Source organism: Coregonus lavaretus (genome assembly GCF_964263955.1).
Source record: "Coregonus lavaretus genome assembly, contig: HAP1_SCAFFOLD_1748, whole genome shotgun sequence".
NCBI classification, from domain to species: Eukaryota; Metazoa; Chordata; class Actinopteri; order Salmoniformes; family Salmonidae; genus Coregonus; species Coregonus lavaretus.
Genome location: NW_028162815.1, coordinates 40,030 through 55,666, shown reverse-complemented (window position 1 = coordinate 55,666; position 15,637 = coordinate 40,030). Strand labels below are relative to the sequence as shown.

Genomic DNA, 15,637 nt, shown 5'->3' with positions numbered 1-15,637 from the left:
ACGACAGAGCCTGGATTCGAACCAGGATCTCTAGTGGCACAGCTAGCACTGCGATGCAGTGCCTTAGACCACTACGCCACTCGGGAGACAGTACATATCCCTATGCCGTCAATAGAAGACTCCAGTGAAAGAATATCTCTAATATAATCGATAATCTCTAATACAGAAACCTTCCCTGTCTCCTCATAGCATATGCCAACACTTCTATTTCCATAAATGACGTTTGGCTATGTAGCCATGTACTCTGTCTCTGCCCCCCTCGCCCTGGGGTTTGGTCCTTCGTGTCCCGCCGGTTTAGACTCTGGGAAAAGGTTGTGTTTCGGATCGGCACGCAGGGCCCAGTGGAGCGGGAAAAGTCTGGAGCAGGGAGACGGTACGGAGAGGAGAAGGAATAGACCACCACACGTCTGTCTGTCTTTACTGTTTACCCATGTCTGCCTGTCTGTATGTCTTGTCTGACTGTTTGCCTGTCTGTCTGTCGGTCTGTCCTGTGGAGACTAGGCCATACTCACTATCTGTTATTATCTAGTATAAATATCCAAAGCATATCCAAAGCTTTTGTTGTCACACAGCGCTCTGTCAAATTAATAGAACGGTGTGCCACTTTCTTAAATGTCACAGAATATCAATCCCTACTTTTCCTCAGTTCCCTTTTTAACACATTTTCTCTCTTATCAAACCGACCTCATGCAGTGTTCAACCATAGAATTATATATGTTTGTGTTCAACATCCTGTTCCATTCTCTGTTTGTAATGGATGTCTAGTCATCATAACAGCCTTGTCTGTTTGGTTGCCCCCCTCTACTGGAGATGTCCACCACTCCACCCCCTCCACCCCAGGCCCTTGGTGAGAAAGCCCAAAGAAAGGCTGTGTTTCTGGGCAGTACAAGGCCTCACTTCCCCCTCTCTTCCTGCAGCATATTATCCATCCTCCAGGCCCCATAAATTTTTTTCTCACGTTTATTTAACCAGATAAGTCAATTGAGAACCAATTCTCATTTACAATAACGACCTGGCCAATAGTCATAACATTGCAACAGTGAACAGGACAACACGCAATACCACAAAAAAAGAAAAATACACACTACACAGAGGAAATGTACAAATTCATCAAAAATACAACAATAAGAAATTCACAGTGGGTTCGAGCAGAAAAGTCCAAGGCAACACAGCAGACTTAATGATCAGCAGGTACATTGATCAGACAGCAGCTCAGTTAATATGTTTTTGAAGGAGTGTGGTGGGATGAATGTGTCAAATATGAGGGTGTTATGGCCCCTAAGAAGACCCAGATTACACCAGAGTGGCTTAGTACCTCTGATAGAGGGATAGAGGGATAGTGGAGGAGAGAGGTGCTGGGCGGTGGGAGATAGAGGCTGATAAAGGGGGCACTGAGTAAAGGAAAGACAGAGAGGCAAATGGATGAAGGGGAGGGAGGGAGGGAGGGAGGGGAGGGAGGGAGGGAGGGAGGGAGGGAGGGAGGGAGGGAGGGGGGACACAGATAAACACTGTCATTTACCCAGTGAAGCGGGGCTGCCCAGTAATGGACACATGATAGATGGCCATTGGAAGTTTGTACTAGCTCAAAGTTCACACACGCTTACCATCCGTCACGTCTGATCTGGAAGGAGGAAGGATACCGTCTAAACTCCAGTGGTAAACGCTTTCCTTGACTAGGCCTCACAGACAGACATAGAGAGGGACTGCCATGTATTGCACAAAACAAACCCTGAAATAGATATCTCATCTCATTGGCAATTAGGCAAGATGACAGTGTTTCTCTGTCAGTGGACCCTGTGAATGAACACACACACACAAACACACACACACACAGTTCTGTTTGTGACTCTCTTTAATTGAATCACATGGTCACGCTCGTCATCTTTGATTGGCAGACAGATCTGGTTAGCCTGGGTACCATTCTTTTTAGCTAACATTCCACTCCTTGTAGCCTACTCTGTGTCATATGCCAAATATGCTAGTGCTCAACCTCCCACCACTTTGCTTCACTGTTCCTCCACTTAAAAGACAACTTTCTTCTCCTCCAGACTAGCACACGGCGCAGCCTCTTAGAGCGCTAGAGGCAACTCGCCGGTGACTTTCATTGTTATTCATGTGTTAATTTATTCGCTCATGGCAGACGTGAAACAGGGCTGTAATATGCAGATGCCGGTTTGTTTCTCGATGGGAATTTTCCGCTCCACTGCCCCTGTAGCTGCCACTAATAATAAAGTGAGGCAAGATGGAGAGAAAAGGAGGGGGGAGGGAGGGGATGCTTGTCAGGATGCCTCCTGAACCACCACACGTATGCACACACACAGAGAGAGCTCATCTCTCGGATAGACAGTGACCAGGTGCGATCGTCCTGGCAGAGGTGACCTTGACCTTGTCACAAAGACTAGGAGTCTAGCTCTCCTCTCCTCTCCTCTCCTCTCTCTCTCTCTTCTCTTCTCTTCTCTTCTCTTCTCTTCTCTTCTCTTCTCTTCTCTTCTCTTCTCTTCTCTTCTCTTCTCTTCTCTTCTCTTCTCTTCTCTTCTCTTCTCTTCTCTTCTCTTCTCTTCTCTTCTCTTCTCTTCTCTTCTCTTCTCTTCTCTTCTCTTCTCTTCTCTTCTCTTCTCTTCTCTTCTCTTCTCTTCTCTTCTCTTCTCTTCTCTTCTCTTCTCTTCTCTTCTCTTCTCTTCTCTTCTCTTCTCTTCTCTTCTCTTCTCTTCTCTTCTCTTCTCTTCTCTTCTCCGCTCATATTAATGAATGGAATTCAATAAATGGAACGGTATGTGTTTGATGTTGTTCCATTAATTACTAGTCATTATGAGCCCGTCCTCCGATTCAAAGTGACACCAGCCACCACTTCCTGCCTCCATCTTCCTCTACCTCCCCAGTGCATTTATATGAGATATAAACCCCCTACTGACTGACACACACACACACAAACACACACACTGTACTGGCTGTCAGGATAGAGAAACACACCAGTCCCATAGGACTTTTTAGGGAATTTAATATTGTCAAACCTATACAATTGCATCATATACTCCACAGAATAGTCTGATGTGGAAAAGAAAGGGGGCGTTATGGACATTGAAGAGAGATATAATGACAAGGATATAAGTCCTACTGTAACAAGCTGTCCCCTTCCTCTAGTACAGTAACTAAAGCTTAGAGTGGATTCTATTCTGTTCTATTTTAATTTAAACACACACAATCCCCAACGCAAATCTTAACACTGTATCTACAACAGCAAACACAAGTTATATACACACACACACACACACACACATTCACATACACACACAAACACTCACACACCAACATTCACATACAGTGGGGAAAAAAAGTATTTAGTCAGCCACCAATTGTGCAAGTTCTCCTACTTAAAAAGATGAGAGAGGCCTGTAGTTTTCATCATAGGTACACGTCAACTATGACAGACAAAATGAGAAAAAAAATCCAGAAAATCACATTGTAGGATTTTTTATGAATTTATTTGCAAATTATGGTGGAAAATAAGTATTTGGTCGATAACAAAAGTTTCTCAATATTTTGTTATATACCCTTTGTTGGCAATGACACAGGTAAACGTTTTCTGTAAGTCTTCACAAGGTTTTCACACACTGTTGCTGGTATTTTGGCCCATTCCTCCATGCAGATCTCCTCTAGAGCAGTGATGTTTTGGGGCTGTCGCTGGGCAACACGGACCTTCAACTCCCTCCAAAGATTTTCTATGGGGTTGAGATCTGGAGACTGGCTAGGCCACTCCAGGACCTTGAAATGCTTCTTACGAAGCCACGGGCGGTGTGTTTGGGATCATTGTCATGCTGAAAGACCCAGCCATGTTTCATCTTCAATGCCCTTGCTGATGGAAGGAGGTTTTCGCTCAAAATCTCACGATACATGGCCCCATTCATTCTTTCCTTTACACGGATCAGTCGTCCTGGTCCCTTTGCAGAAAAACAGCCCCAAAGCATGATGTTTCCACCCCCATGCTTCATAGTAGGTATGGTGTTCTTTGGATGCAACTCAGCATTCTTTGTCCTCCAAACACGACGAGTTGAGTTTTTACCAAAAAGTTATATTTTGGTTTCATCTGACCATATGACATTCTCCCAATCCTCTTCTGGATCATCCAAATGCACTCTAGCAAACTTCATACGGGCCTAGACATGTACTGGCTTAAGCAGGGGGACACGTCTGGCACTGCAGGATTTAAGTCCCTGGCGGCGTAGTGTGTTACTGATGGTAGACTTTGTTACTTTTGTCCCAGCTCTCTGCAGGTCATTCACTAGGTCCCCCTGTGTGGTTCTGGGATTTTTGCTCACCGTTCTTGTGATCATTTGGACCCCACAGGGTGAGATCTTGCGTGGAGCCCCAGATCGAGGGAGATTATCAGTGGTCTTGAATTACTTTCATTTCCTAATAATTGCTCCCACAGTTGATTTATTCAAACCAAGCTGCTTACCTATTGCAGATTCAGTCTTCCCAGCCTGGTGCAGGTCTACAATTTTGTTTCTGGTGTCCTTTGACAGCTCTTTGGTCTTGGCCATAGTGGAGTTTGGAGTATGACTGTTTGAGGTTGTGGACAGGTGTCTTTTATACTGATAACAAGTTCAAACAGGTGCCATTAATACAGGTAATTAGTGGAGGACAGAGGAGCCTCTTAAAGAAGAAGTTACAGGTCTGTGAGAGCCAGAAATCTTGCTTGTTTGTAGGTGACCAAATACTTATTTTCCACCATAATTTGCAAATAAATTCATTAAAAATCCTACAATGTGCTTTTCTGGATTTCTTTTTCTCAATTTGTCTGTCATAGTTGACGTGTACCTATGATGAAAATTACAGGCCTCTCTCATCTTTTTAAGTGGGAGAACTTGCACAATTGGTGGCTGACTAAATACTTTTTTCCCCCACTGTACCACACGCACCCTATCGTCCTCACACAGTACAGTGCACGTCAAGGCATTGTGTCCTCAACCACAGAAACACATGGATTGCATCCCAAATGACACCGTATTTCCTATTTAGTGCACTACTTTTGACCAGGGCCCATAGGGCTCTGGTCAAAAATAGTGCACTATATATGGAATAGGGTGCCATTTGCGGCTCAGCCATGGTTCACTGGGACCCAAGGCATCCCATGCACCCAGGCCTGAGTCCAAACTCTGAGCGTGTCCAATCAGCCAAGGCTTTACTAGAGGCCAAATCTGAAGCATATAATTGGGTTTTAATCAGCTTTCTCATTCAGGCGAGCGCTAAAGATTAGGGCAGCACGGGCTCCGCTCAAAATAAGCATTCATAAAGGCGTGTGAAAGCCTCTGACCCACCGCAGCGAATCATACAGACCAACAGACACGAGACCGCATGCTCTTCCTCAACCTCTTCCTCTCTTCATCTCTCCATTTTCTCTCAAACTCCATCCTTCATGTTTCTCTCTCTCCTCTTTCCCAACTCCATCTCTCACTTTTCTTTGCTCTCTCTCTTCCTCTCTCTTTCTCTCTCTTTCGCTCATGGGGATCCACACAAGTCAGGCAGGGGAGGAAAAGGGCCCTTCTTATCAAAAAGGGCACATGCCACCCCTACACAAAGATACACATACAGTGGGGAGAACAAGTATTTGATACACTGCCGATTTTGCAGGTTTTCCTACTTACAAAGCATGTAGAGGTCTGTAATTTTTATCATAGGTACACTTCAACTGTGAGAGACGGAATCTAAAACAAAAATCCAGAAAATCACATTGTATGATTTTTAAGTAATTATTTATTGCATGACATAAGTATTTGATACATCAGAAAATCAGAACTTAATATTTGGTACAGAAACCTTTGTTTGCAATTACAGAGATCATACGTTTTCTGTAGGTCTTGACCAGGTTTGCACACACTGCAGCAGGGATTTTGGCCCACTCCTCCATACAGACCTACAGTAAGAATTCCGGTTCTCACAGACATGTTAGTTTTTCTTTAAGAAGCCCTCCTGTTCTCCACTCATTACCTGTATTAACTGCACCTGTTTGAACTCGTTACCTGTATAAAATACACCTGTCCACACACTCAATCATACAGACTCCAACCTCTCCACAATGGCCAAGACCAGAGAGCTGTGTAAGGACATCAGGGATAAAATTGTAGACCTGCACAAGGCTGGGATGGGCTACAGGACAATAGGCAAGCAGCTTGGTGAGAAGGCAACAACTGTTGGCGCAATTATTAGAAAATGGAAGAAGTTCAAGATGACGGTCAATCACCCTTGGTCTGGGGCTCCATGCAAGATCTCACCTCGTGGGGCATCAATGATCATGAGGAAGGTGAGGGATCAGCCCAGAACTACTCGGCATGACCTGGTCAATGACCTGAAGAGAGCTGGGACCACAGTCTCAAAGAAAACCATTAGTAACACACTACGCCGTCATGGATTAAAATCCTGCAGCGCACGCAAGGTCCCCCTGCTCAAACCAGTGCATGTCCAGGCCCGTCTGAAGTTTGCCAATGACCATCTGGATGATCCAGAGGAGGAATGGGAGAAGGTCATGTGGTCTGATGAGACAAAAATAGAGCTTTTTGGTCTAAACTCCACTCGCCGTGTTTGGAGGAAGAAGAAGGATGAGTACAACCCCCAAGAACACCATCCCAACCGTGAAGCATGGAGGTGGAAACATCATTCTTTGGGGATGCTTTTCTGCAAAGGGGACAGGACGACTGCACCGTATTGAGGTGATGATGGATGGGGCCATGTATCACGAGATCTTGGCCAACAACCTCCTTCCCTCAGTAAGAGCATTGAAGATGGGTCGTGGCTGGGTCTTCCAGCATGACACCGACCCGAAACACACAGCCAGGGCAACTAAGGAGTGGCTCCGTAAGAAGCATCTCAAGGTCCTGGAGTGGCCTAGCCAGTCTCCAGACCTGAACCCAATAGAAAATCTTTGGAGGGAGCTGAAAGTCTGTGTTGCCCAGCGACAGCCCCGAAACCTGAAGGATCTGGAGAAGGTCTGTATGGAGGAGTGGGCCAAAATCCCTGCTGCAGTGTGTGCAAACCTGGTCAAGACCTACAGGAAACGTATGATCTCTGTAATTGCAAACAAAGGTTTCTGTACCAAATATTAAGTTCTGCTTTTCTGATGTATCAAATACTTATGTCATGCAATAAAATGCAAATTAATTACTTAAAAATCATACAATGTGATTTTCTGGATTTTTGTTTTAGATTCCGTCTCTCACAGTTGAAGTGTACCTATGATAAAAATTACAGACCTCTACATGCTTTGTAAGTAGGAAAACCTGCAAAATCAGCAGTGTATCAAATACCTGTTCTCCCCACTGTATATACAGCTAGATGAAACAAGCTTATTGGTACAGCACACAAAATGACCTTCCTCCCTCCTCATCGTATTTCGCAGGGAGGCTGGATTTGGCTAATCCAATATGGCCTGTTTAAATGGGTTCCTTATTAAAAAGGATGGTTGTTTTTTTTAGAGCGGAGCGTTTAGATGAGTTAGTCTTTCCTAATCCTTTCTGTTGCTGCCTCTCTCTGGGGTGAGCCACACTCTTTATGTCTTTAATGAAGTGTAGTGAGATGAAAGCCTTTTTAATTGGATTTAGTTAGAACTGGGACAGCTTCCAGAGAGACGGAGAGGGAAAAAATACCTTATCATCATCATAGACAGCGTCATCATCATCACCAACATCATCATAGTTAACGTCACAATCATCATATCATTGTGTGTGTGTGTATGTGTGTTTTTGTGTTTGTGTGTGTATACAGTATGTGTGTGGACGTGTTTGTGTGTGTGTGTTGTGTGTGTGTATGTGTGTGTGTACAGTATGTGTGTGTTTGTGTGTGTACAGTGTGTGTGGACGTGTTTGTGTGTGTGTACTGAGTGTGTGTGTGTGTGTGTGTGTGTGTGTGTACAGGGTGTGTGTGTACAATGTGTGTGTGGGCGTGTGTGTGTGTGTGTGTGTGTGTGTGGATACGACCAGGCTCTCTCTATCCTTCATCAGGACATTAGTGTCACGTTCGTTGTGTAAAGGATCGGACCAAGGTGAAGCGTGGTATGCGTACATAGTAGTTTATTTTAATAAACACAGACAAAATAACAAAATCCAACAGAACGTGAAGTTCAAGAGGCTAAACATCAAACAAGCCCAACAGAAACAGAAACAAGATCCCACAACTAAGGTAGGCAACATGGCTGCCTAACTATGATCCCCAATCAGAGACAACGACCGACAGCTGCCTCTGATTGGGAACCACACCCAGCCAACATAGAAATATATAAACTAGATTTCACACCCTGACCAACTCAACTAGAGATCTCAATGTCAGGGCGTGACAATTAGTCATGTGTATAATAGGATAGAAGACATGATGATGCTGACAGGTGGAGAGATGCAGCGCTCCCCTTGGTGATCCAGAACCAGCCACACAGCACGCCAAACCAGAGAGTCCATATCTGCACCATATAAACACTGCAGTAATGTCGCTTGCCAGACTCCTGGTGCTCAACCTGGAAACACCAACACCTCATTTGCATTTACATTTTAGTCATTTAGCAGACGCTCTTATTCAGAGTGACTTACAGTTAGTGCATTCATCTTAAGATAGCTAGGTGGGACAACCACATATCACAGGCATAGAAAGTACATTTTTCCTCAATAAAGTAGCTATCAGCAAAGTCAGAGCTAGAAAGTGTGTATAGTGGTCGTAAGTGTTCAGTTCAAGGTCGTGTCGACGTCTAACTTGTATTTGTCATTCATATTATATCTTGTTTCCTTTCTTTCATATATGACAGAGGGGGGCATGAGTCACACACACACACAAACAGACACAGACACAGACACAGACACACACACACACACACACACATACACACACACACACAGATCCATAATCACCTTGGCACGGTGGGATATGGGGTTAAACAGCGCTTGTATGTTCCCGATCCATTCGCCCAGCGGGAATCTCACAGGAGCATGGAAAAACCTTCCCAAGCCTCATCCACTTCCCCCTAGATCCTGTTTTCCCTCCTGACTTCCCAAGAGAAAATACCTTTGGAAGCAGCCATGCTCCTGTGACATTCCTCAATCTCCTGACCCTGGGATCAGTTTGGCTCCACTGTGTGTGTGTGAGGTTAGACAGGAGACGACCCTCAATCAATCACTGCATCATACATTTAACACACGGCAGTCAGACTACAGTCAGTACAGTATAAGAGGGGAGAGTTGGGGAGGAAGATACGTAAGATCCCCTATTCCCTCCCCATGCTCTCCTTATATAACCACAACCACTGGAAGGTCCACTAGCTGTTAAAATGACAAAGTTATTGTCTTCTTGGTAGTCATGACACACTATAAAAACGCTCCCCCCCCCTCCCCCCTCCCTCCCTTCCTTCTCAATCACTCCCTCTTTCTGCTGATCCAACATGTGCATCCCCATGAAGTTATTCCAGTTATTTCAAAGGAAAATATTATTTCCTATTTCTCTCCCCATCACCAGGGCTGTCAGTGCTAAGCTGTTAAAATAGCTGACAGTGTGCCTGTCTGTCCTCATGCAGTGCAGCAGTGCTGTGATTGGAGGAGCAGAAAATGTAGCAGAAGTGACTGGGTACAGTACGCTGAGGAACTAGCTGGAGGATAGAAGTGAGCTTCTAGTGCTTAATCTCTTCTCTACCCCTCTCAATCCCAGCCAGGCCTGACTGTGGAGGTCTTCCTCAATACACACATACTGTAGGATACACATGCACGTTTGCACATACAGTGAGGGAAAAAAGTATTTGATCCCCTGCTGATTTTGTACGTTTGCCCACTGACAAAGACATGATCAGTCTATAATTTTAATGGTAGATTTATTTGAACAGTGAGAGACAGAATAACAACAAGATAATCCAGAAAAACGCATCTAAAATGTTTTATAAATTGATTTGCATTTTAATGAGGGAAATAAGTATTTGACGCCTCTGCAAAACATGACTTAGTACTTGGTGGCAAAACCCTTGTTGGCAATCACAGAGGTCAGACGTTTCTTATAGTTGGCCACCATGTTTGCACACATCTCAGGAGGGATTTTGATTCACTCCTCTTTGCAGATCTTCTCCAAGTCATTAAGGTTTCAAGGCTGACGTTTGGCAACTCGAACCTTCAGCTCCCTCAACAGATTTTCTATGGGATTAAGGTCTGGAAACTGGCTAGACCACTCCAAGACCTTAATGTGCTTCTTATTGAGCCACTCCTTTGTTGCCTTGGCCGTGTGTTTTGGGTCATTGTCATGCTGGAATACCCATCCACAACCCATTTTCAATGCCCTGGCTGAGGAAAGGAGGTTCTCACCCAAGATTTGACGGTACATGGCCCCGTCCATCGTCCCTTTGATGCGGTGAAGTTGTCCTGTCCCCTTAGCAGAAAAACACCCCCAAAGCATAATGTTATTGGTCTCATCTGACCACAACACTTTCACCCAGTTCTCCTCTGAATCATTCAGATGTTCATTGGCAAACTTCAGACGGCCCTGTATATGTGCTTTCTTGTGCAGGGGGACCTTGCGGGCGCTGCAGGATTTCAGTCCTTCACGGCGTAGTGTGTTACCAATTGTTTTCTTGGTGACTATGGTCCCAGCTGCCTTGAGATCATTGACAAGCTCCTCCTGTGTAGTTCTGGGCTGATTCCTCACCGTTCTCATGATCATTGCAACTCCACGAGGTGAGATCTTGCATGGAGCCCCAGGCCGAGGGAGATTGACAGTTATTTTGTGTTTCTTCCATTTGCGAATAATCGCACCAACTGTTGTCACCTTCTCACCAAGCTGCTTGGCGATGGTCTTGTAGCCCATTCCAGCCTTGTGTAGGTCTACAATCTTGTCCCTGACATCCTTGGAGAGCTCTTTGGTCTTGGCCATGGTGGAGAGTTTGGAATCTGGTTGATTGATTGCTTCTGTGGACAGGTGTCTTTTATACAGGTAACAAACTGAGATTAGGAGCACTCCCTTTAAGATTGTGCTCCTAATCTCAGCTCGTTACCTGTATAAAAGACACCTGGGAGCCAGAAATCTTTCTGATTGAGAGGGGGTCAAATACTTATTTCCCTCATTAAAATGCAAATATATTTATAACAGTTTTGACATGCGTTTTTCAGGATTTTTGTTGTTGTTATTCTGTCTCTCACTGTTCAAATAAACCTACCATTAAAATTATAGACAGATCATTTCTTTGTCAGTGGACAAACGTACAAAATCAGCAGGGGATCAAATACTTTTTTCCCTCACTGTACACACATGCATGATGCATACAGTATACACATACACATCAACACAAACACACACAAACACACTGTATGAACTTGGAGAAGAGTCCCCTAAGTAAGCTTGTGCTGGGGCTCTGTTCACAAACACAAACAGACCCCACACAGCCCCAGGACGACAACAACAACAACAACACAACTAGACCCAACCAAATCATGAGAAAACAATGTCATAAACGGGCCGGTTGGGGCTATATGCTTTTAATGAAATCCTCCAGGTCTTTTATTTGACCATACAAACTATAAGCTAAAAAAAATACAAAACTCTCAATGGACCACCAAACATCCTTAGGGATGATTATTTTAGGGTTATTTAGTGAATCTGTGACACTAACAGATAAGTCTGTACTAATATTAATTACCTTCCACCTCACTCTAAATATCACTCCTTCCTCTCCAGGTTGATGGGAAGACCAACCCTAAGATCCAGAGTATCCACCTGGAGAAGTTCCCGGTGCACAAGGCCCAGTTCAGCGTGGACGGGGAGCAGGTGGTGGCCACCAGTTTCAGGAACAAGCTGTTCTACATCTACGACATGATGGAGGGCAAGGTGATCCCTGTCCACACTGTCAGAGGTGAGGAGGAGGAAGCCATGGGGAGTCACTAGAACCCCAAGGCTGTTGGGTAGTAATCTAACCTGTTGGCTGTAAGGTAGTAATCTAACCTGTTGGCTGTAAGGTAGTAATCTAACCTGTTGGCTGTAAGGTAGTAATCTAACCTGTTGGCTGTAAGGTAGTAATCTAACCTGTTGGCTGTAAGGTAGTAATCTAACCTGTTGGCTGTAAAGTAGTAATCTAACCTGTTGGCTGTAAGGTAGTAATCTAACCTGTTGGCTGTTGGGTAGTAATCTAACCTGTTGGCTGTAAGGTAGTAATCTATCATGTTGGCTGTAAGGTGGTAATCTAACATGTTGTCTGTAAGGTAGTAATCTAACATGTTGTCTGTAAGGTAGTAATCTAACATGTTGGCTGTTGGGTAGTAATATAACCTGTTGGCTGTATGGTAGTAATCTAACCTGTTGGCTGTAAGGTAGTAATCTAACCTGTTGGCTGTAAGGTAGTAATCTAACCTGTTGGCTGTAAGGTAGTAATCTAACATGTTGTCTGTAAGGTAGTAATCTAACATGTTGGCTGTTGGGTAGTAATATAACCTGTTGGCTGTATGGTAGTAATCTAACCTGTTGGCTGTAAGGTAGTAATCTAACCTGTTGGCTGTAAGGTAGTAATCTAACCTGTTGGCTGTAAGGTAGTAATCTAACCTGTTGGCTGTAAGGTAGTAATCTAACCTGTTGGCTGTAAGGTAGTAATCTAACCTGTTGGCTGTTGGGTAGTAATCTATCCTGTTGGCTGTTGGGTAGTAATCTAACCTGTTGGCTGTAAGGTAGTAATCTATCATGTTGGCTGTAAGGTGGTAATCTAACATGTTGTCTGTAAGGTAGTAATCTAACATGTTGGCTGTTGGGTAGTAATCTATCCTGTTGGCTGTTGGGTAGTAATCTATCCTGTTGGCTGTTGGGTAGTAATCTATCCTATTGGCTGTTGGGTAGTAATCTAACATGTTGGCTGTAAGGTAGTAATCTAACATGTTGGCTGTAAGGTAGTAATCTATCCTGTTGGCTGTTGGGTAGTAATCTAACCTGTTGGCTGCAAGGTAGTAATCTAACCTGTTGGCTGTAAGGTAGTAATCTAACCTGTTGGCTGTAAGGTAGTAATCTAACCTGTTGGCTGTAAAGTAGTAATCTAACCTGTTGGCTGTAAGGTAGTAATCTAACCTGTTGGCTGTAAGGTAGTAATCTAACCTGTTGGCTGTTGGGTAGTAATCTATCCTGTTGGCTGTAAAGTAGTAATCTAACCTGTTGGCTGTAAGGTAGTAATCTATCCTGTTGGCTGTTGGGTAGTAATCTAACCTGTTGGCTGTTGGGTAGTAATCTATCCTGTTGGCTGTTGGGTAGTAATCTATCCTGTTGGCTGTTGGGTAGTAATCTATCCTATTGGCTGTTGGGTAGTAATCTAACATGTTGGCTGTAAGGTAGTAATCTAACATGTTGGCTGTAAGGTAGTAATCTATCCTGTTGGCTGTTGGGTAGTAATCTAACCTGTTGGCTGTAAGGTAGTAATCTATCCTCTTGGCTGTAAGGTAGTAATCTAACCTGTTGGCTGTAAGGTAGTAATCTAACCTGTTGGCTGTAAGGTAGTAATCTAACCTGTTGGCTGTAAGGTAGTAATCTAACCTGTTGGCTGTAAGGTTGTAATCTAGCCTGTTGGCTGTAAGGTAGTAATCTAACCTGTTGGCTGTTGGATAGTAATCTATCCTGTTGGGTAGTAATCTATCCTGTTGGCTGTAAGGTAGTAATCTAACCTGTTGGGTAGTAATCTAACACGTTGGCTGTAAAGTAGTAATCTAACATGTTGGCTGTAAGGTAATAATCTATCCTGTTGGCTGTTGGGTAGTAATCTAACCTGTTGGCTGTAAGGTGGTAATCAAACCTGTTGGCTGTAAGGTAGTAATCTAACCTGTTGGCTGTAAGGTAGTAATCTAACCTGTTGGCTGTAAGGTAGTAATCTAACCTGTTGGGTAGTAATGTAACCTGTTGGCTGTAAGGTAGTAATCTAACCTGTTGGCTGTAAGGTAGTAATCTAACCTGTTGGCTGTATGGTAGTAATCTATCCTGTTGGCTGTAAAGTGGTAATCTAACCTGTTGGCTGTAAGGTAGTAATCTAACCTGTTGGCTGTAAGGTAGTAATCTAGCATGTTGGCTGTAAGGTAGTAATCTAACATGTTGGCTGTTGGGTAGTAATATAAACTGTTGGCTGTAAGGTAGTAATCTAACCTGTTGGCTGTAAGGTAATAATCTAACCTGTTGGCTGTATGGTAGTAATCTAACCTGTTGGCTGTAAGGTAGTAATCTAACCTGTTGGCTGTAAGGTAGTAATCTAACCTGTTGGCTGTAAGGTAGTAATCTAACTTGTTGGCTGTAAGGTAGTAATCTAACCTGTTGGCTGTAAGGTAGTAATCTAACCTGTTGGCTGTAAGGTAGTAATCTATCCTGTTGGCTGTTGGGTAGTAATCTAACCTGTTGGCTGTAAGGTAGTAATCTAACCTGTTGGCTGTAAGGTAGTAATCTATCCTCTTGGCTGTAAGGTAGTAATCTAACCTGTTGGCTCTAAGGTAGTACTCTAACCTGTTGGCTGTAAGGTAGTAATCTAACCTGTTGGCTGTAAGGTAGTAATCTAACCTGTTGGCTGTAAGGTTGTAATCTAACCTGTTGGCTGTAAGGTTGTAATCTAACCTGTTGGCTGTAAGGTTGTAATCTAACCTGTTGGCTGTAAGGTAGTAATCTAACCTGTTGGCTGTTGGATAGTAATCTATCCTGTTGGCTGTAAGGTAGTAATCTAACCTGTTGGCTGTAAGGTAGTAATCTAACCTGTTGGCTGTAAGGTAGTAATCTAACCTGTTGGCTGTTGGATAGTAATCTATCATGTTGGGTAGTAATCTAACCTGTTGGCTGTAAGGTAGTAATCTAACCTGTTGGCTGTAAGGTAGTAATCTAACCTGTTGGCTGTATGGTAGTAATCTAACCTGTTGGCTGTAAGGTAGTAATCTAACCTGTTGGCTGTAAGGTAGTAATCTAACCTGTTGGCTGTAAGGTAGTAATCTAACCTGTTGGCTGTAAGGTAGTAATCTAACCTGTTGGGTAGTAATCTATCCTGTTGGCTGTTGGGTAGTAATCTATCCTGTTGGCTGTTGGGTAGTAATCTATCATGTTGGGTAGTAATCTATCCTGTTGGCTGTAAGGTAGTAATCTAACCTGTTGGCTGTAAGGTAGTAATCTAACCTGTTGGCTTTAAGGTAGTAATCTATCCTGTTGGCTGTAAGGTGGTAATCTAACCTGTTGGCTGTAAGGTAGTAATCTAACCTGTTGGCTGTAAGGTAGTAATCTAACATGTTGGCTGTAAGGTAGTAATCTAACATGTTGGCTGTTGGGTAGTAATATAACCTGTTGGCTGTAAGGTAGTAATCTAACCTGTTGGCTGTAAGGTAATAATCTAACCTGTTGGCTGTATGGTAGTAATCTAACCTGTTGGCTGTAAGGTAGTAATCTAACCTGTTGGCTGTAAGGTAGTAATCTAACCTGTTGGCTGTAAGGTAGTAATCTAACCTGTTGGCTGTAAGGTAGTAATCTAACCTGTTGGCTGTAAAGTAGTAATCTAACCTGTTGGCTGTAAAGTAGTAATCTATCCTGTTGGCTGTTGGGTAGTAATCTAACCTGTTGGCTGTAAGGTAGTAATCTAACCTGTTGGCTTTAAGGTAGTAATCTATCCTGTTGGCTGTAAGGTAGTAATCTAACCTGT

General features: G+C 43.7%; 1 protein-coding gene across 1 annotated transcript in view; it reads left to right on the top strand.

The window, feature by feature from the left end:
• Positions 1–216: 216 nt before the first annotated feature.
• Positions 217–15,637, top strand: part of LOC311118818 (U3 small nucleolar RNA-associated protein 18 homolog) — a gene marked incomplete at both ends in the record, with an annotated part of 41,517 nt that continues 26,096 nt past the window's right edge. Inside the window, 2 exons of the mRNA XM_084193600.1 lie at positions 217–405; positions 11,686–11,860. Of these exons, the coding sequence (XP_084049726.1) occupies positions 217–405; positions 11,686–11,860 (364 nt within the window). The remainder of the gene's footprint in view (positions 406–11,685; positions 11,861–15,637) is intronic.